We start from the raw sequence: 22,266 nt of genomic DNA, 5'->3' as shown, positions 1-22,266 counted from the left end.
GGTTCAGTGGATGTAATTATGAGGGTTGGATTTCAAAAACTGCTCCTAATGAAAAATGGTAATGTGAAGTGTGCAGTACACATGGTGATGGAACAGGTGGGCCTTGGCCTGTATTTCACCATGACTTGGAAAATGACTGTGACATGTTGGCTCTGTATAATGATTTTTTAAAAGAGAAATATCCATCCTCAGACGTCAGACGGATAACACAGTTATTTTCTAACTATTTACCTTTATATTACAAAGAAAGTTTAACGGGAAAACTTTCTAAATTGAATTCGTTTGTGAAGGGAAAGTTTAGTAACTAAAACAAAATAAGATTGAGTTAGGGCTACTTTCCATGGATTTGCTTTTCTTTCGTGGAAGAAAAAGAACAATTCAAATAGAAACCTACACAGAAGATTTGACAGCTATAACTCAGAGGCTTTCAGTCATCCATTTAGCTCTAATTTGAGAAGTTATTTGACTACGTTATGATTATAAATGAAGATCAACAAAGCCTCAATTAGGAGCTTGATTTCTCTAAGCCAAATCCAAACAGTCCAAACAATCACAGCAGAGCCTTTTACACAGACGCATTTCTCATATTCATGTCAACGTTGAACGTAGGCTGTGTCACCTAGGCTCGGTTTAACTAACACCCTCGTCTTATCAGGCCCATAAAGATAGGCTTGTTATTGGTGTGGAATGTAAACGTTCTGGACATGCTGTGTTAACGTTCTGGATATTATTCTGACTGTTTTGTTTTGATATTACTGATTTGGGTTCAGATTAATTCTAATTAGAGTTGAAACTATTTCTGTGAGGGAGTGGCTCAAGCTGTGTGGTTACGATTGTGATTTTCCTCTTTCCTGTCTGATGCTTATCTAGCGGGGATGAAAAAGCAGCAGTCTTGGACAAATAGCTAAAATACACATAGGGAAATTATCATTAGCCACTTAGGATGGGTTAAAAGAGAGGGGAAATCCTTAAAATAGGCTCCTACCAACTGCAATTAAAGGGATTTTAAACATAAATGGGAATATACAGTACTATGCTTATTTGTGTAAGGTTCTATTCCACCTTCCACTTTGTTTGATGTCCTTATGTATAAACGTGTTGGGCCTGTATTCAATAAGTGTTTTAGCATATGAGTACCGAGTAACTGCTATCAGACAAGGCTTTTAAATGATAATGAACAAGAGAGTGGACCTGATCCTCGATCAGCACTCCAACTCAGTCTGAGACGCTTTGTGAATATGGGCCCTGAAGACGTAAATACTGTACATGTCTGCCCTCTCTCTGGCTTACAGATGTTTGGTCTTCATGCAGGTGCATCATCTTTCTTTATATATCTTATAATAGTATACTTAAGCAATCAGGCCTGAGGAGGTGTGGTATATGGCCAAAATACCCACGGCTAAGGGCTGTTCTTAAGCACGACGCAACACAGAGTGCCTTGACACAGCCCTTAGCCATGGTATATTGGCCACATATCATAAACCCCTGAGGTGCCTTATTGCTAATATAAACTGGTTACCAACGTGATTAGAGCAGTTAAAATAAATGTTTTGTCATACCCATGGTACATATATATTTTACCTTTATTTAACTAGGCAAGTCTCAGACAAGTCCCAGACAGACTAAATAACTTTTATGCTCGCTTTGAGGACAATACAGTGCCACTGACACAGCCCCCTACCAAAACCTGTGGACTCTCCTTCACTGCAGCCGACATGAGTAAAACATTTAAACGTGTTAACCCTCGCAAGGCTGCATCCCCAGCCGCATCCTCAGAGCATGCGCAGACCAGCTGGCTGGTGTGTTTACGGACATATTCAATCAAACCTTATCCCAGTCTGCTATTCCCACATGCTTCAAGAGGGCCACCATTGTTCCTGTTCCCAAGAAAGCTAAGGTAACTGAGCTAAACGACTACCGCCCCGTAGCACTCACTTCCGTCATCATGAAGTGCTTTGAGAGACTAGTCAAGGACCATATCACCTCCACCCTACCTGACACCCTAGACCCACTCCAATTTGCTTACCGCCCCAATAGGTCCACAGACGATGCAATCGCAACCACACTGCACACTGCCCTAACCCATCTGGACAAGAGGAATACCTATGTGAGAATGCTGTTCATCGACTACAGCTCAGCATTTAACACCATGGTACCCTCCAAACTCGTCATTAAGCTCGAGACCCTGGGTCTCGACCCCGCCCTGTGCAACTGGGTACTGGACTTCCTGACGGGCCGCCCCCAGGTGGTGAGGGTAGGTAACAACATCTCCACCTCGCTGATCCTCAACACTGGGGCCCCACAAGGGTGCGTTCTGAGCCCTCTCCTGTACTCCCTGTTCACCCACGACTGCGTGGCCATGCACGCCTCCAACTCAATCATCAAGTTTGTGGACAACACTACAGTGGTAGGCTTGATTACCAACAGCGACGAGACGGACTACAGGGAGGAGGTGAGGGCCCTCGGAGTGTGGTGTCAGGAAAATAACCTCACACTCAACGTCAACAAAACAAAGGAGATGATTGTGGACTTCAGGAAACAGCAAAGGGAGCACCCCCCTATCCACATCGACGGGACAGTAGTGGAGGGGGTAGTAAGTTTCAAGTTCCTCGGCGTGCACATCACAGACAAACTGAAATGGTCCACCCACACAGACAGCGTTGTGGAGAAGGCGCAGCAGCGCCTCTTCAACCTCAGGAGGCTGAAGAAATTCGGCTTGTCATCAAAAGCACTCACAAACTTCTACAGATGCACAATCAAGAGCATCCTGTCGGGCTGTATCACTGCCTGGTACGGCAACTGCTCCGCCCATAACCGTAAGGCTCTCCAGAGGGTAGTGAGGTCTGCACAACGCATCACCGGGGGCAAACTACCTGCTCTCCAGGACACCTACACCACCCGATGTCACAAGAAGGCCATAAAGATCATCAAGGACAACAACCACCCGAGCCACTGCCTGTTCACCCCGCTATCATCCAGAAGGCGAGGTCAGTACAGGTGCCTCAAAGCAGGGACCGAGAGACTGAAAAACAGCTTCTATCTCAAGGCCATCAGACTGTTTTAAACAGCTACCTAACATCGAGTGGCTGCTGACTCATCTCTAGCCACTTTAATAATAGAAATTGATGTAAAAAATGTATCACTAGCAACTTTAAACAATGCCACTTAATATAATGTTTACATACCCTACATTACTCATCTCATATATATATATATATATATATATATATATATATATACAGTGCCTTGCGAAAGTATTCGGCCCCCTTGAACTTTGCGACCTTTTGCCACATTTCAGGCTTCAAACATAAAGATATAAAACTGTATTTTTTTTGTGAAGAATCAACAACAAGTGGGACACAATCATGAAGTGGAACGACATTTATTGGATATTTCAAACTTTTTTTACAAATCAAAAACTGAAAAATTGGGCGTGCAAAATTATTCAGCCCCTTTACTTTCAGTAAAGCAAACTCTCTCCAGAAGTTCAGTGAGGATCTCTGAATGATCCAATGTTGACCTAAATGACTAATGATGATAAATACAATCCACCTGTGTGTAATCAAGTCTCCGTATAAATGCACCTGCACTGTGATAGTCTCAGAGGTCCGTTAAAAGCGCAGAGAGCATCATGAAGAACAAGGAACACACCAGGCAGGTCCGAGATACTGTTGTGAAGAAGTTTAAAGCCGGATTTGGATACAAAAAGATTTCCCAAGCTTTAAACATCCCAAGGAGCACTGTGCAAGCGATAATATTGAAATGGAAGGAGTATCAGACCACTGCAAATCTACCAAGACCTGGCCGTCCCTCTAAACTTTCAGCTCATACAAGGAGAAGACTGATCAGAGATGCAGCCAAGAGGCCCATGATCACTCTGGATGAACTGCAGAGATCTACAGCTGAGGTGGGAGACTCTGTCCATAGGACAACAATCAGTCGTATATTGCACAAATCTGGCCTTTATGGAAGAGTGGCAAGAAGAAAGCCATTTCTTAAAGATATCCATAAAAAGTGTTGTTTAAAGTTTGCCACAAGCCACCTGGGAGACACACCAAACATGTGGAAGAAGGTGCTCTGGTCAGATGAAACCAAAATTGAACTTTTTGGCAACAATGCAAAACGTTATGTTTGGCGTAAAAGCAACACAGCTGAACACACCATCCCCACTGTCAAACATGGTGGTGGCAGCATCATGGTTTGGGCCTGCTTTTCTTCAGCAGGGACAGGGAAGATGGTTAAAATTGATGGGAAGATGGATGGAGCCAAATACAGGACCATTCTGGAAGAAAACCTGATGGAGTCTGCAAAAGACCTGAGACTGGGACGGAGATTTGTCTTCCAACAAGACAATGATCCAAAACATAAAGCAAAATCTACAATGGAATGGTTCAAAAATAAACATATCCAGGTGTTAGAATGGCCAAGTCAAAGTCCAGACCTGAATCCAATCGAGAATCTGTGGAAAGAACTGAAAACTGCTGTTCACAAATGCTCTCCATCCAACCTCACTGAGCTCGAGCTGTTTTGTAAGGAGGAATGGGAAAAAAATTCAGTCTCTCGATGTGCAAAACTGATAGAGACATACCCCAAGCGACTTACAGCTGTAATCGCAACAAAAGGTGGCGCTACAAAGTATTAACTTAAGGGGGCTGAATAATTTTGCACGCCCAATTTTTCAGTTTTTGATTTGTTAAGAAAGTTTGAAATATCCAATAAATGTCGTTCCACTTCATGATTGTGTCCCACTTGTTGTTGATTCTTCACAAAAAAATACAGTTTTATATCTTTATGTTTGAAGCCTGAAATGTGGCAAAAGGTCGCAAAGTTCAAGGGGGCCTAATACTTTCGCAAGGCACTGTATATATATACTGTACACTATATCATCTACTGCATCTTGCCATCTTTATGTAATACATGTATCACTAGCCACTTTAAACTATGCAGCTTTATGTTTACATACCCTACATTACTCATCTCATGTGTATATACTATACTCGATACCATCTACTGCATCTTGCCTATGCCGTTCTGTACCATCACTCATTCGTATATCATATATCTATGTACATATTCTTTATCCCTTTACACTTGTGTGTATAAGGTAGTAGTTGTGGAATTGTTAGGTTAGATTACTCGTTGGTTATTACTGCATTGTCGGAACTAGAAGCACAAGCATTTCGCTACACTCGCATTAACATCTGCTATCCATGTGTATGTGACAAATAAAATTTGACTTGATTTAAGAACAAATTCTTATTTTCAATGACAGCCTAGGAACAGTACCTTGTTAGGGGCAGAACGACAGATTTTTACCTTGTCAGCTCGGGTATTCGGTTACTAGTCCAACGCTCTAACCACTAGGCTACCTGCTGCCCCGATGGTCTGATGGTCTGATATACCATGGCGGTCAGCCAATCAGCATTCAGGGCTCGACCCACCCAGTTTATAATTGTCTTTAATAATGCAATGCCAATAGATCCATTGATGCTTTTGCACTACGCCCTCTGTGGGTGAATGTGTGCAGTTACAGTACTGGCTGTTTAATAAAAGGCAGCAGCAGCACCTTAAGGGTGGCAGGGTAGCCTAGTGGTTAGAGCGTTAGACTAGTAGCTGGAAGGTTGCAAGTTCAAATCCCTGACCTGACAAGGTACAAATCTGTCGTTATGCACCTGAACACTGACCCACTGTTCCTAGGCTGTCATTGAAAATAAGAATTTGTTCTTATTTAACTTGTTGCCTAAAGGTAAAAATAAAAGGTCCTCAAGTATGATTAAAGTGAAATGATGTTGCCACGAGCAGCTCCGCAGATATTCTGATGAGTGAGATGCCGGACAGTAGGACATGCTCTAACACAGTATCTGCCCATATGCACAGTTGGTTTCAAACTGTTACAGCGTGGTAGGTATAGGACCAAAACAGTGGAGAATTCTACCCTCGCTCTCCAACGCTCTTAGTTGTTGTGGAAATTGACACACTATGCTGTTTACTTTGTGCACCCATTGTCATATTGCTGAGTGTACCTTTCCACCATATTGCTGAGTGTACCTTTCCACCATATTGCTGAGTGTACCTTTCCACCATATTGCTGAGTGTACCTTTCCACCATATTGCTGAGTGTACCTTTCCACCATATTGCTGAGTGTACCTTTCCACCATATTGCTGAGTGTACCTTTACACCATATTGCTGAGTGTACCTTTACACCATATTGCTGAGTGTACCTTTACACCATATTGCTGAGTGTACCTTTACACCATATTGCTGAGTGTACCTTTCCACCATATTGCTGAGTGTACCTTTACACCATATTGCTGAGTGTACCTTTCCACCATATTGCTGAGTGTACCTTAAAGGGGGAGTGTTTGGTGAAGAACTAATGACTCTACACATGATGAACAATGATAGGGATACCTTTGGGCAAAACAAAAACAATATGTTTCAAAGATATGGAGAGCTTCTAGTTACCCGTCTAAAATGGTTGTCAGTCAGTGGTTTGAACAGAAGAAACCAGAGTAAGGTGAATGAATCAATGTAACAATTGTGTTTTAACAAGTGAAAAATAAAAGAGGTAAAAATATCACACACATGGTTTTAATGTGCAAATGTGGATTTTTTTTTGCGTGCAAATACTTGCAGATGTGGAAAACAATGTATTTCTTTGACTATGGCAACATCTGCCTTTGAGGACAGACTCCATGACCGCACCACATTCTATAGTCTGTTACCAGTAAAATGACAAAGAAAGAAAGAAAGAAAGAATGAAAGAAAAAAAGTATTGTTTTGCCTTCTACCAAAAACGGAGACTTAAAGAGCAGACTGAATATTCATTAGCCCTGCAGGATGTAATTAGATCAGCGAGTGTAAACACCAGTAATAGGTTTTTTTCACCCTGGGCTGTTTACTTTCAGAGCAGGAATTGGTCTTTTTTTCCCCTCCACAAATCCCGTAATCACCCCCTTAGTCCCTATGGGGTTGTAGCCTATGTAGTCAGGCCAGGTTGCTATGTTCATTTCCTTAAGTCCTGAATGTAGGCGTAGTTATTAAATATAATCCATACAGTTTTATTAGGGGGGCTAGACCAGTGGTTCCCTACTCCAGTCCTCCAGTACCCTCAACCGCACACATTTTTGTTGTAGCTCCAGACAAGCACACCTGATTCAACGTGAGTTTGTCCGGGGTTACAACAAAAATGTGTACCGTTCGGTGTACTCGACTGGAGTTGGGAACCACTGGGTTAGACTCCTGCTTAAGCCTACTTCAGTTCCCACTTTCCTGCGGAGACGTTAACAGAAAATGTATTTGGGGGAAAAGAAACCTTCCAACCGGTTTGACTCCAGTCCTGGCATATCATACGATAAAAACACATGTCTGGTGGAGCCTAGAGGTCCACATATCCATGGTTTTTCATGGATGGTGTGTCTTCCTGAAAAATTAAAGGAGAGCTGCACACTCTAGGAGCTCAGAAGCAATCATTTTTTAACCAACGTTTTGACAGAAAAGCTGTCTTCATCAGGGTATGGTGTCTCTTCCTCTCTTCTTTCCAACCCAAAACCAGGGGCTGTGTCCCCTTCTCATGTGTCACATGGCTCCAACAGGGAATGATGGGAAAGAGGAAGCATCTCCCCATCAACTAGGGGCAAGGGAAACAAAACAAGGCTAAAGGTTCAACCGTAAAGGTTCTGTTGTGGTCAGGGGGGGTTGGGGGTCATGTTCAGGATCAGGGTCAATGGATGAGAGGGTTAGAAACCTTCTCTCTCTCTCTCTCTCTCTCTCTCTCTCTCTCTCTCTCTCTCTCTCTCCCTCTCTCTCCCTCCCTCTCTCTCTCTCTAACCCTCTCTCTTTAACTATTACGGTCCTTACAGTCTCCCCTCCGTCTTGTGCCATCTGTTTTCCCTCTCTTTCGTTCTTCCCTCTCTCTTTCCTGGGCTGTGGTGGATTTACACACACAGAGTTCCGACAGGAGAACAGGCCTGGGCCCAGCTGGTGCCCAGTGGGGCCTCGCCATTTGCAGCATGGTTTTCAAGCCACATGCTCGCCAGGATGAATCATATACAACAACAACGCCTCACAATATTGATCCTCCTCCTCGCCGCAGGGTGTTACTACAGTTCATTAATCATCACCTCTCCATCTATTCATCTACCACTCTTTTTCTGTCCCCCTTTAGCTCCCTCTTTATCGCTCATAGCTCTCTCTCTCTCTCTCTCTCTCGTGCTCTTCACCTTATATTTACCTCTCTCTACCTCCCTCTCTCATTTCCTTTTCTCCCTATCCATCTGTCTCTCTCCCTCTCTCTCTAGGGTTCCTCCCTCTCTCTTGTAGCTCCACAGGCGCCACTGTATAACCAATTAATCAATGCTATGCATAAACATACAGTAAAACAGGATCATTTAATATAGTGGGTCCATTTACATTGAGCAGAATCAACACTCTAGACTTTTGAACACACTTCACCATTAAAGGGGGTTGCAGGAGGCCAGACATCAACAGAGTGGGGCTTTGTCTGTTGTGGGGATAAGGCATAACTGTCATTAGTTAAAAGAGCCATACATGCATGCTACAGCTTAGGCTATATATAAATCACATATATAGGCTATATTTGCTTAAACATATTCAATAAATCTCACAGTCAATCATTTTAATAAAAACATGACATTGGCATTGTTTTTGAATACATAGTTAGACAAAAAAAGATATTCCTATTTTACAAACTGGCAGCTATGGTATCTTTATATGACAGTGGGCTGGTTTATTTAGGCAGGCTAGCGCACTGAATATATGATTCGTGAGGCAAGAGTGCGTTAAATAAATAGCCTACGTATTTAAGCACCTATCACCTCTCTCAATGCTACGAGCTCGACCATTGAGAGCGGAGGAGGGGCTTTGCACATGCTCACGGTCTCTAAAACCACACGCGGCTCCTACCAGTGAGTATCTGTGACGCGGATGAGGATGCAAGCACAGAGAACAGCGAAATGCGCTCAGCTGTACGCTAACCAGGAGGCATGCCGCCCTAGTTTCGTCTCAAAATAGCCCTGACCCGACACGGCGCAAAATGGGTTAAAAGGAATATGGCGTGGATCGCGCAAACTTTCAGACACTTTGTTTGTACATGGGATTGGGTCTCTTAGTGTTGCGGAGCGGCCAAATGAGGAGAGGAGACAATACAGAAACGGAAATTCGCATCTAGTATTTTTCTTTACTTTCCCCCACCCTATTCTCTTTTTAAGACATGATTACAGAGTTGGTGTGTAGCGCGGTGGCATTGGTCCTCTATCTCAACACACTGAACGCGGATTTCTGCTACGATGACAGGTATGACCTCCCCTAGAGCCGTACCTATGGCAACATCATCAGCTCCACTTGTCTGTCATCTTTACAGTTTCAAAAACCCCTCGGGTGCAAGCAGTTTCTCGAGGTTCGCTGCGTGTCTGGGTGTTTGCATGTTCCATTGTCTATTCATGCTTATTTGTGTTATCCCATGAGAGCATTAGAGATAGAGTCATGGTTCACTCCCCTCAGAAAATGTCACTTTGTTTAATGTAAATGCGATTCTACTTTGTTTAATGCAAATGCTTTCTCCTGTTGCATTGAACAAACAAGCTACCCAAATAGGCTATAGAGGGGTTACTTGGTATTCCATTGTTATTGAAATCAATATACTGTCGCCTACAATGACGCATGAAGTGACACAATAACAACAACGGGGATATGTAGGTTATAAATTCATTATTATACATGCATGGTTCCTTCCTTTCTCTAATATCGGAGTAACCAGGACATGCAGCCTCTGTCATTCTGTGACAGAGTGAAGAAACGGGGACGGGAGCTTCTTTGTGTTGTCAAAGCACATCCCTGACAGGAGGAGAGGGATACTAACACGCTTCTTGCCCGGTTGTAATAATGCTGCTCTCTCCGGGGAAAATATCACATTTAAATGAAAAGACATGTTATAATTAGAATATATTTGTCGAGTGCAGCACGCTTGCATGGCTAAATATGTTAACACAATCCTGGAGTAGCCCATGCTTTCCAGGACTCATTGGAACGCTATTATCCAGAAAGCAAGCGGAGAGAACAATTCATTTGGATTGCAGAACGTTTGAGACTCCAATTTGGACATCCATCCACAATTGAGTGTAGGGTTAAATAGTCCAACTTTAGTTTTAGGCATTGGGGATTGTGATGAGAAATTAAAACTACAATAATCATTATCAGAATTGAAATTAGGCTGAAAAAACGATTGCAGCCTATACTGTACTTTAAGATGAGCAAGCCTTCAATGACATACTGGGGCAGCAGGTAGCCTAGTGGTTAGAGCGTTGGGCCAGTAACTGAAAGGTTGCTAGATCGAATCACTGAGCTGACAAGGTAAACATATGTTGTTCTGCCCCTGAACAAGGCAGCTAACCCACTGTCCCTAGTCCCTCATTGTGAATAAGAATTTGTTCTTAACTGACTTGCCTACTTTAAGATAAAAAAAAACCGACACACTAGTCTTAAGTTTTTTTTTCTCACTGTTTCTTGATTAAATCAATGTATCTTTGTGGCTCATCATGGGACCCTTGCTACTGGGTGAACTAAAAGCAGCAGGACTCCTACAGATGTAGGATCTTAATTTGATCACCCTGTTGTTGCAGGAAATGTCATTCACAGCAGGAAAGGCAAACTAAAATTTGTAGTCTATTCAAAGTTTAATAAGGCTTCTAAATTTAGTAATTTCCACTTTCAAATGTCAGACTTGATTTGCCCTGACTAAACATTTATAAACCCTACAAAAATGTTCATTAATTATAATCAACACAATAATTCACATTCCCTGTTGCTGCAGGATTATTTTCCTGCTGTGAGAAACTGGTCAAATTAAAGCCCTACATCTGTATATGGGCATAAATTAGCTGGGCTCCTGGAATTCAGTGTAAAATCCCCATAACAAATCTATTTCTCTCTATTACAGCTCACACAGATAAATCATTGTTCCAAGTTTATACACATCATACCAACAGGTTTTGTCCCTGGCCGGCGACTCACCACTAGAGAGTTAGGAGCAGTTGGGGGCTCTGGTTAGCTTTACTAACACCTCCTTGGGGTCACAGACCCTTCACTGGTTGTCAGTACTGCTCGTTGAACCCTATGTGCAGCGGGTTGCACGGCCTACTCTGTTAGAGTAATGGAGTATCCCTCTGTGTGTGTGTGTGTGTGTGTGTGTGTGTGTGTGTGTGTGTGTGTGTGTGTGTGTGTGTGTGTGTGTGTGTGTGTGTGTGTGTGTGTGTGTGTGTGTGCGTGCGTGTGCGTGCGTGTGTCTCATGTGCAGTGTGCAGACACTCATCGAGCAAAACCTAGACAAATGTCTCGAGATGACCGAGCCTTGTGTGTGCGTGTGTGTCTGTGTGTGTGTGTGTGTGTGTGTGTGTGTGTGTGTGTGTGTGTGTGTGTGTGTGTGTGTGTGTGTGTGTGTGTGTGTGTGTGTGTGTGCGTGCGTGTGTGTTAATAAATGACGGAGAGAGAAAGAGAGAATTTGTTGGAGGGTAGTCTGTCTGTCTATTTGTCTGTCTGTCTGTCAGTCCAGTTACTCTCACATTGCTGTACACTTTTCCAGGATATGAGTGACTGTCTATATAATTACACAATTCTGAATGTACAAACAAAGCCCTCTACCGAAGCCCTCTACTGAAGCCCCTACTGAAGCCCTCTACTATGACTGCTTTCTATTACACTACCTGTATCTGACCATGTCACAGTGGAGTGAAGAAAGGCATCATGGCCCTCTCATGAGTTCATGACTAACTGTCAGTGTCCTAGCCACAACTCCCTGTGAGTCCACTCAGTGTAAGTTCAGCACTGGTGACCCTCTGTATCTATCAATGTCACTGTGATAATTTACACCCCTGGGAGAGAGAGAGAGACGGGAAGAGTGAAAGAGAGAGCGAGGAGAGAAGGAGAGAGAGACCGACTGTGTTCAGGCCCACTGCTCATGTACGGGGAAAGCTGAATACCAATCAGAATCCTGACCTCCATAGTCATCTATCAAACGGCTTCCTTTGACAGAGGTCAAGAGTCGCATGCTCCCTGGTCTCTCTCCCGATTGTTAGTGGAGAGAGCTGCATTTGTGTTTGTTAGGACAGGGCTGAAAGCAAGCAAGCACATCTGTCAAGTCTGCATTCTTGAGAAGACAGTCTTTGTATGTCTTCTTGACACTGTGCTGCTGTTCAGTTCTGTACAGGAGCGTTCTGGAGGCCGAAGAGGAGGAGGTGGAAATCACATGGTGGTTCTAGCTCAATGGGATGTTCTTGGTGCGTCTCTGTTTTCTCAATCACGTCAAATGTTTTTCCTGGGCACAGGGTTGGCCCTATGTCAGCCAATGGTAATATCAATAAAAAGCCATGTGTTTGAAATGACTGGAGTTTTACTGGCACGGGGGAAGAACGCGAGCCAATCATTCTTCTACAAGGGAAAATTGAGCTCAATTAGTATTGTGAGTATTCTGGTGTTCAGGAGCCAAGCTGAATGGTTTCTCTACAAACTAGATCAGGGACAGAACATAAAAAATACATTTGTATGTTATGTTTTTATTCTGTTGTCACTTATGAGGAAGGCCTTCCAGTACAAGAAGGAGGCAGGGTGATGTCTCAACAGGAGAAGATTGACAGCCTGAGAGCTGAGTTTATAGATTAGGAAACTCTCCCCTGAAAGCTCTTACAAAACGCATCATACTGTGGCACTTCCTGTATTTTGAAAGTTCTAGGTCTAGAAAACTTGATCGTTGACATGCAACACATCTTGGGACTGTATCAACAGGGGACTAAATCAACCAATACCAAAAGATAGTTTTTGAGTGGTATTTTCCTTTAACAAACAACATTGACAGCTGAGCTGGCATCACTAACAGACTGATCAAGTGGTATGTGTCTGAGGAATACGATAGTAGAGGAAGTCCTATTGACACCAAAGGTACAAGTGCGAATTGTTCTCTACAGACAAATGAAGCGTCTTCAGGAAGCATCCTGAAATGGAATGTCTAAGTGACTTTTAGTATTCCTAGTGATGTATCACCACACATCTGTGATCCCAATCGCGTCAGTCCCCCCCCCCCCCCCCCCCCCCTCCACCACCACCACCACGTAACCCAGAAATGCATTGTAGGTCCTTAGGGATTTGCAACAAAAACATCCCCCACACTTCTTTCAGAGGAGCAAAACAATTCAATCTGTGGGGAGTCGGGTGATGGCAGGGAGTAGTTTGGTGTGGCTTAACTGTGACCGAAATGGTTTCCATATGCATATCCACATGCATTTGGAAATTCTGATCCATATTGTATGTCGGAAGCCCTCTCTAACTGTTCTATCGTTGCCTCATGACACTGCCCCTTATTGGTGTAGGCTCCAATGAGTTAAGTCAGCCTCAATGATTGATTGAAGCGCTGTCTCAGGGAACAACAGAGGCATCGATGGGCCACACGCTTAGTCATCTCCCAGCACAGTTGGGCTTTTAATTGCGCAATTAATGACTCAACATTGCTTACTATGGAGCTCCTGGAATCATCGGGAGCTTTGTCACGGAATCAACTCCAACACTAGGGAACTCCTACTCTCACTCCCTCTTAAAAGTGCCAACAGTCGGACTTACGTCCATCGTAGCCCAGTCAGGGAAGGAAGTGGTGTTTCGTGAGGGCATTGTTGTGTCGGTGGGTGAGATTTACTTTAAATGTATCAGCGCCCATTGAAAAACGCAAAGGGCAAGAGAGTTATTTTCATCAAAACAGGGATGTATGAACTTGGTGTTCGCTCTATAACTTTGTACAGTTAGACTACCGGGTTTGCTTCTTTGTTGCTTTGTAAAGCAGGATACATTTGCCATTGATATGCCTCAACTGGTTGTTTGGGAAAGGCGTTCAATAGCCTTAATGGCACTAAGAGTCAGGAGTGTGATGGTTGAAGCTGCCTATTGATGAGTGTGATGGTTGCAGCTGCCTATTGATGAATGACGGTTGAAGCTGCCTATTGATGAGTGTGACGGTTGCAGCTGCCTATTGATGAATGACGGTTGAAGCTGCCTATTGATGAATGATGGTTGCAGCTGCCTATTGATGAGTGTGACGGTTGCAGCTGCCTATTGATGAATGACGGTTGCAGCTGTCTGTTGATGAGTGATGGTTGCAGCTGCCTATTGATGAGTGTGACGGTTGCAGCTGCCTATTGATGAATGATGGTTGCAGCTGCCTATTGATGAGTGTGACGGTTGCAGCTGCCTATTGATGAATGACGGTTGCAGCTGTCTGTTGATGAGTGTGACGGTTGCAGCTGTCTATTGATGAATGATGGTTGCAGCTGCCTATTGATGAGTGTGACGGTTGCAGCTGCCTATTGATGAATGATGGTTGCAGCTGCCTATTGATGAGTGTGACGGTTGCAGCTGCCTATTGATGAGTGTGACGGTTGCAGCTGTCTGTTGATGAGTGTGACGGTTGCAGCTGTCTATTGATGAATGATGGTTGCAGCTGTCTATTGATGAGTGTGACGGTTGCAGCTGTCTATTGATGAATGATGGTTGCAGCTGTCTGTTGATGAGTGATGGTTGCAGCTGTCTATTGATGAATGATGGTTGCAGCTGTCTATTGATGAATGATGGTTGCAGCTGCCTATTGATGAGTGTGACGGTTGCAGCTGCCTATTGATGAATGACGGTTGCAGCTGTCTGTTGATGAGTGTGACGGTTGCAGCTGCCTATTGATGAATGATGGTTGCAGCTGTCTATTGATGAGTGTGACGGTTGCAGCTGCCTATTGATGAATGACGGTTGCAGCTGTCTGTTGATGAGTGTGACGGTTGCAGCTGTCTATTGATGAATGATGGTTGCAGCTGCCTATTGATGAGTGTGACGGTTGCAGCTGCCTATTGATGAATGACGGTTGCAGCTGTCTGTTGATGAGTGTGACGGTTGCAGCTGTCTGTTGATGAGTGTGACGGTTGCAGCTGTCTATTGATGAGTGTGACGGTTGCAGCTGCCTATTGATGAGTGTGACGGTTGCAGCTGCCTATTGATGAGTGTGATGGTTGCAGCTGTCTGTTGATGAGTGTGACGGTTGCAGCTGCCTATTGATGAATGACGGTTGCAGCTGTCTATTGATGAGTGTGATGGTTGCAGCTGTCTGTTGATGAGTGTGACGGTTGCAGCTGTCTATTGATGAGTGTGATGGTTGCAGCTGTCTATTGATGAGTGTGATGGTTGCAGCTGTCTGTTGATGAGTGTGACGGTTGCAGCTGTCTATCGATGAGTGTGACGGTTGCAGCTACCTATTGATGAATGACGGTTGCAGCTGTCTATTGATGAGTGTGATGGTTGCAGCTGTCTGTTGATGAGTGTGACGGTTGCAGCTGTCTATCGATGAGTGTGATGGTTGCAGCTGTCTATTGATGAGTGTGATGGTTGCAGCTGTCTGTTGATGAGTGTGACGGTTGCAGCTGTCTATCGATGAGTGTGATGGTTGCAGCTGTCTATTGATGAGTGTGATGGTTGCAGCTGTCTGTTGATGAGTGTGACGGTTGCAGCTGTCTATCGATGAGTGTGACGGTTGAAGCAGCCTATTGATGAGTGTGACGGTTGAAGCTGCCTATTGATGAGTGTGACGGTTGAAGCTGCCTGGTGATGAGTGTGAAGGTTGAAGCTGCCTATTGATGAGTGTGAAGGTTGAAGCTGCCTATTGATGAGTGACCATTGAAGCTGCCTATTGATGAGTGACCGTTGAAGCTGCCTATTGATGAGTGTGAAGGTTGCAGCTGCCTATTGATGAGTGACCGTTGAAGCTGTCTATTGATGAGTGTGACGGTTGAAGCTGCTTATTGATGAGTGTGACGGTTGAAGCTGCCTATTGATGAGTGACCGTTGAAGCTGCCTATTGATGAGTGACCGTTGAAGCTGCCTATTGATGAGTGTGGCCGATGCAGCTGCCTATTGATGAGTGTGATGGTTGTAGCTGCCTATTGATGAGTGTGACGGTTGAAGCTGCCTAATGATGAGTGACCGTTGAAGCTGCCTATTGATGAGTGACCGTTGAAGCTGCCTAATGATGAGTGACCGTTGAAGCTGCCTATTGATGAGTGTGACGGTTGAAGCTGTCTATTGATGAGTGTGATGGTTGTAGCTGTCTATTGATGAGTGACCGTTGCAGCTGCCTAATGATGAGTGACCGTTGAAGCTGCCTAATGATGAGTGACCGTTGAAGCTGCCTAATGATGAGTGACCGTTGAAGCTGCCTATTGATGAGTGACCGTTGAAGCTGCCTAATGATGAGTGACCGTTGAAGCTGCCTATTGATGAGTGACCGTTGAAGCTGCCTATTGATGAGTGTGGCCGTTGTAGCTGCCTATTGATGAGTGTGACGGTTGTAGCTGTCTATTGATGAGTGTGATGGTTGTAGCTGTCTATTGATGAGTGTGACGGTTGTAGCTGTCTATTGATGAGTGACCGTTGAAGCTGTCTATTGATGAGTGTGACGGTTGCAGCTGTCTATTGATGAGTGTGACGGTTGAAGCTGCCTATTGATGAGTGACGGTTGTAGCTGTCTATTGATGAGTGACCGTTGAAGCTGTCTATTGATGAGTGTGACGGTTGCAGCTGTCTATTGATGAGTGTGACGGTTGAAGCTGCCTATTGATGAGTGTGACGGTTGTAGCTGTCTATTGATGAGTGACCGTTGAAGCTGCCTATTGATGAGTGACGGTTGTAGCTGCTTATTGATGAGTGACCGTTGAAGCTGTCTATTGATGAGTGACCGTTGAAGCTGTCTATTGATGAGTGACCGTTGAAGCTGTCTATTGATGAGTGACCGTTGAAGCTGTCTATTGATGAGTGACCGTTGAAGCTGCTTATTGATGAGTGTGACGGTTGAAGCTGCCTATTGATGAGTGTGATGGTTGCAGCTGCTTATTAATGAGTGTGACGGTTGAAGCTGCCTATTGATGAGTGTGACGGTTGAAGCTGCCTATTGATGAGTGTGATGGTTGAAGCTGCCTATTGATGAGTGTGATGGTTGCAGCTGCTTATTAATGAGTGTGACGGTTGAAGCTGCTTATTGATGAGTGTGACGGTTGAAGCTGCCTATTGATGAGTGTGATGGTTGCAGCTGCTTATTGATGAGTGTGAAGGTTGAAGCTGCTTATTAATGAGTGTGACGGTTGCAGCTGCCTATTGATGAGTGTGATGGTTGCAGCTGCTTATTAATGAGTGTGGCCGTTGCAGCTGCTTATTGATGAGTGTGAAGGTTGAAGCTGCTTATTGATGAGTGTGGCCGTTGCAGCTGCCTATTGATGAGTGACGGTTGCAGCTGCCTATTGATGAGTGACCGTTGCAGCTGCCTAATGATGAGTGACCGTTGCAGCTGCCTATTGATGAGTGACGGTTGCAGCTGCCTATTGATGAGTGACCGTTGCAGCTGCCTATTGATGAGTGTGGCCGTTGCAGCTGCTTATTGATGAGTGTGACGGTTGTAGCTGCCTATCGATAAGTGCATGAATCTATAGGGTTGCTGCCTAAGTATGCCATGAATTTCAAGAACGTGCAGCTTTTGCAAGGCCTTTCAAACGGTATGTTTTGTTTAGACGTTTTGGAAGAGTTTCTATCCCTTATTTGGTGTGAGAATATAATCAGAAGCCTAGTTGTTCATTTTTAGGAGAGGGGGTTTGGTGAATGCTGCCGATAAAAGTCAAACAGCAAAATACCCATTAGAGAAACCTGTAACGGCTTTCTTCCTGGGAAGGAGAGGCGGACCAAAACGCAGCGTCGTTAGAGTTCATGTTCTTTAATAAGAGACTAACTACAAGACAATAAATGTGAAAACCCAACACAGTCTTATCTGGTGCATAGACACAAAGACAAGAAACAATCACCCACAAAACCCAACACAAAACAGGCTACCTAAATATGGTTCCCAATCAGAGACAATGACTAAAACCAGCCTCTGATTGAGAACCATATCAGGCCAAACATAGAAATAGACAAACCAGACACACAACATAGAATGTCCACCCAGCTCACGTCCTGACCAACACTAAAACAAGGAAAACACAAAAGAACTATGGTCAGAACATGACAAAACCACAATACTCATCAGCTCATGTTCTTACAGAAGGGACTCCTCTCACACCCAACACTGTCTTTGAAGTGCCAGATCTGGTCTCAGTTACAGAGGATCTATGTTATGTGTCGCCTGCTCCTCCTTAACCCATTGTTGTGGCCCTGGTAAGGTTTCGGTTCATTATAGAAAAATGATGCCCAGAGTGAGTTTTTGTGCCCCCAGTAGAGTTGTTGATAACCATCATTGAATACGGTCGACTTGACCACATGGAAACCATTATAACTAGACGCTCGGATCTAATACTTTTTTGGAGTGATGAGTAAGTGTTGGTTTAGTAAGTATTGGTTTAGTAAATATTGGTTTAGGACTATTGATTCAGTAAGTATTGGTTTAGTAATTATTAGTTTAGGAGTATTCGTTTAGTAAGTATTGGTTTGGGAATATTGGTTTAGTAAGTATTAGTTTAGGAGTATTGGTTTAGGAGTATTGGTTTAGGAGTATTGGTTTAGTAAGTATTGGTTTAGTAAGTATTGGTTTAGTAGTATCAAATGTACTTTATGAGTGAGAGGGCAGGTAAGTGAGCGTTCTTGTTAGTAGTTTGGCGACTGAGGGAGTAGGGAAGGGAGTGTTTACGATGGGTAATTTGAGATGGTTTGGAGGCGAGGGGACTTTCAACCACACCAGAGTACTACGTCAGGGATTATATGTTTTTTGGAGGGAAAGCAGGCGGGCCTGATGAAGTGTGGTTTTGGTGGTGAAAAACCCTCCGACTGTATGGCTATGATGGTGACGTGTTGCCATGGCTATAGCCATGCGGGTGGATATAGTCAAGAGGACTGGCTTCGAGCCTTAGGCCTTAAATGTCCTATCCCTTTGTTATAGAATTATAACACATGTTTTTTAATTAATTGCTTTTCAAAAAAGTTTTCTCATTGATGTATGTGTATGTACACTCTGGGAATTGGAGGGGGGAGGACATTAAATCAATAGGGGTAAGGCAGGGATGGAAAGGAGTAGAAGCCTTGATTACTTGCAGATTTACACTCGTAAGCTCTTAGTGGCCAGCTTCTCTGGGAAGTGTCAGCAAAGTCAGAAGATGTTTTTCAACCTGAAACATTATGAAAGATCATTTCGGGGCTTAAACACTTTGGATAAGTGTGGTAATGGAGTGAATTAGAGTTACTTAGAGTTAATATCAGGCTAGAAAACAGATTCCTGTAAAAGACAGATACAGTAGTAGCGAATGGTTGATCAGTTTTATTTGATCAGGAGCTGTGCTACATTATTGATGCTGTTTGAGTTACGCTGCCGTAACACCTCAAGCCTCCCACTGTTGCAGTTACGTGAGGTAATTACTCACATCCAAAGAACACTTTGTCACAGAAAGGGAATCTTTTATGACTGGACTTTGTGTGTGATGGGATTGAAGGTGGACATAAGAAGGAGATGAAGAGAGTCCTGCTGTTATATGAAACAGGCTCGGTGGAAGAAAATTCTTCTGACAAGGCCGCCAGTACATTATGTTTGGTTTCAAACTACGTGAGATGTTGATGTTCCTAAAGTTCACATCAGCCATGACGTTCACAGCTGAACGTTCTCCCTCCCACACAGAGACATGGCTGCCTGGCAGACCACTGCAGTGATACACGGGGTTATAGAGGTCATTCAGGGGAGGGTTCGGGAGAGTAGGTGGGTGGTTGTGGGATACATTATGTCTTCTCACTTTTAGGCCTTTTTAGTGATAGTATATATTATTTATAAGAAGCCCTGAAGCATTGCACATTTAGATGAATCCTGACCTGAATATTAACAGGTTTGAAACAGCTAGACAACCACATTCACTCCGGTATCACAAAGTTGTTTCTGATCTTCTGATCTGTTTCTGATCTTGTTCTAGATGTTTTAGTTTGTTCACACTGTGGTTACTAAAACCCAACCACCACAAATTGGTCCCCTTCTGTACATTGCATATAATGTACACAATGAATATAATGCACAGTAGGAGTTCACAGACCCTTTCCTCATGGGCCCCAGGCTAGGCACACATGGGGAGGAGATGGGCTCGTTTATTTTGAGGAGATCTTTCCTCATGCCATTAAACCCCAGTGGTGCGTGATGGTGGGCAAGGTCCCTGGTAGCCCTTGGCTGGCCCTTATACCCGCAGGGCGTGGCAGACCCACCCATCTGCCAAGACCGCCCTCCCACCACCTTCCCAGTACACACAACCTACACATCGATGTGTACGTTCAACAGTGGTAACCATGGACAACCGGGCCCTGTGATTGTCAACAGCGCACACAATTCCCTCCACGGTCAGTCATGTGACCAATATGTCCCAATCAAAGCGGTTGCTGGTCTCACTTAAAGGCCAAAGGGTGAAACGCATAATTGGATATAATAGACTAGATCCTTGTAGTCGAGCCATACAAGTGACTAGCTGATGCAGATGATGTCTGGTTAACCACAAACGTTACTCTTATCCTCTCCTAATAGATGCAAGCCATATACTGTAGAACTGCATGCAGATGCCTGGGGTTGAATTTCTACCACGTAGCATTTAAGCTCTCCTGTAAGCAATGCTCCCTGTTCTGGTATTGCATTACACATTGGATCTGGCACCCACTTTCTCCCCTTTAACTACAAGGTTGGACTTCAAATGAAAAACACACAGCATTTGGGGCGTAATTTAACACGAGAAGCGATCCAGAGATCACGTGCCGGTCCCCGCAGTGGCCCCCATTTCTCTCCCTTTGTAATCGATAGTTGTTCTGTATCGTCTTTCAGCGACAGTGGCTTTTTTCCTCGCTGAACGACCAAACACTTTCTCTCTCCGGGCTTGACAAAGCTTCATATTACTCTGTCTCTCTAGCTAGTGTCAGATCCTGGGCTGAGTGGAGCAGTGAGGAGGAGAGCCACGTGGGCTGTGAAACAGACCAGGTCACTAACAGGCCCCAAGAGCACATGTGTGACAGTATGTTGCCTTTTCTCGTGGCGTAGATGCTGTCATTAGTCTACGGTGCAAATGATAGGGTAGAGAGAGGGGACTCAACGCTCGCCTCTGCGGTTCCTGTGATCTGCGATATGTGAATATGGGAGGTTGGTGGTGGGTGGTGTGGGTGCGGGATTAGGAGCGCTGAAACAAATGCCTGCTGTTTGAGTCACGCTGCTCAATCACTGCAGAGGTAGCACAGATCTAGGATCAGCTAAGGCTCCCGAATTCAACCGTTAACAATTAAAGATGCACTATGTAGAAATCGCTCCTCCGTTTCCTGGTTGCTAAAATTCTAATAGTTTGCCTAATTTCAGTTTGTGACTAAACAAGCAAGTCTAGTGTAGAGAATCATTGTACCATCTAAACCACTGTGAAATATCCTTTCTATAACCAGAAATATTGTATTTTCAGCTGTTTGAAGCTGGTGTACAAAATCTAAAATAAAAGAGGTAAAAAATGTAAGTTAAGAACAGGAAGCCTACAAATAGCGCACATAGAACAGATCTACCGCTTCTTGGACTTGCTTTCAATGAGAATGACAGATCTATCCCACTAATTTCTATGTACATTTGGTTGGGTCGCCCATACGTAAAACGTACTCACGCATGACTGTAAGTCACTTTGGATAAAAGCATCTGCTTAATGGCAAATATTATTATTATTATTATTATACTGTATATTATATTGCAGGTTTAAACTTAGCCTTTGGCGAGGAGCCTAATGTACCCTTTTCAGTCATTTGTCTCTCTGAAGACAGAGTGGAGTATCCTATACGTACAGATCATTGAGGGAAGATTCTGCTTACGTGAGAGAGAAATATTTAGGCTACTCCTTGTATGGTGTGATACATGAAGATAAGCTCAGTGGCTTTCAGCAAGGAGGCAATATAACGCTCACCTACAGTTATTCCTCACGTTCGAAAAGACACAGAGGTCATGGAGTGGAAAATGAATTCCTGCGAAAGACAGAGAGTAGCGAATGGTTGATCAGTTTTATTTGATCAGGAGCTGTGCTACATTATTGATGCTGTTTGAGTTACGCTGCCATAACACCTCAAGCCTCCCACTGTTGCAGTTACGTGAGGTAATTACTCACATCCAAAGAAGCTCCAGCTCTGGATGTAAAAATACAAGAAGAGGCAACCCTAAAAGATGGAGGAAAATGTGAATTATTAGTAGATTTTTATTTAGCCAAAAGAG

General features: G+C 43.9%; 1 protein-coding gene across 1 annotated transcript in view; it reads left to right on the top strand.

Annotated features, from left to right (window-relative positions):
• Positions 1-8,773: 8,773 nt before the first annotated feature.
• The window catches only part of LOC110499851 (protein O-mannosyl-transferase TMTC2), an 84,412-nt gene continuing 70,919 nt past the window's right edge, over positions 8,774-22,266 (top strand). Inside the window, exon 1 of the mRNA XM_090215019.1 lies at positions 8,774-9,317. Coding sequence (XP_090071145.1) covers positions 9,235-9,317 — 83 coding nt within the window. The 5' untranslated portion in view covers positions 8,774-9,234. The remainder of the gene's footprint in view (positions 9,318-22,266) is intronic.

This window comes from Oncorhynchus mykiss, chromosome 21 (assembly GCF_057628025.1).
Source record: "Oncorhynchus mykiss isolate SJ-2025 chromosome 21, ASM5762802v1, whole genome shotgun sequence".
Classification (NCBI taxonomy): Eukaryota; Metazoa; Chordata; class Actinopteri; order Salmoniformes; family Salmonidae; genus Oncorhynchus; species Oncorhynchus mykiss.
The sequence above is the reverse complement of the archived record's forward strand: the minus strand, read 5'-3'. Positions and strand labels throughout refer to the sequence as shown.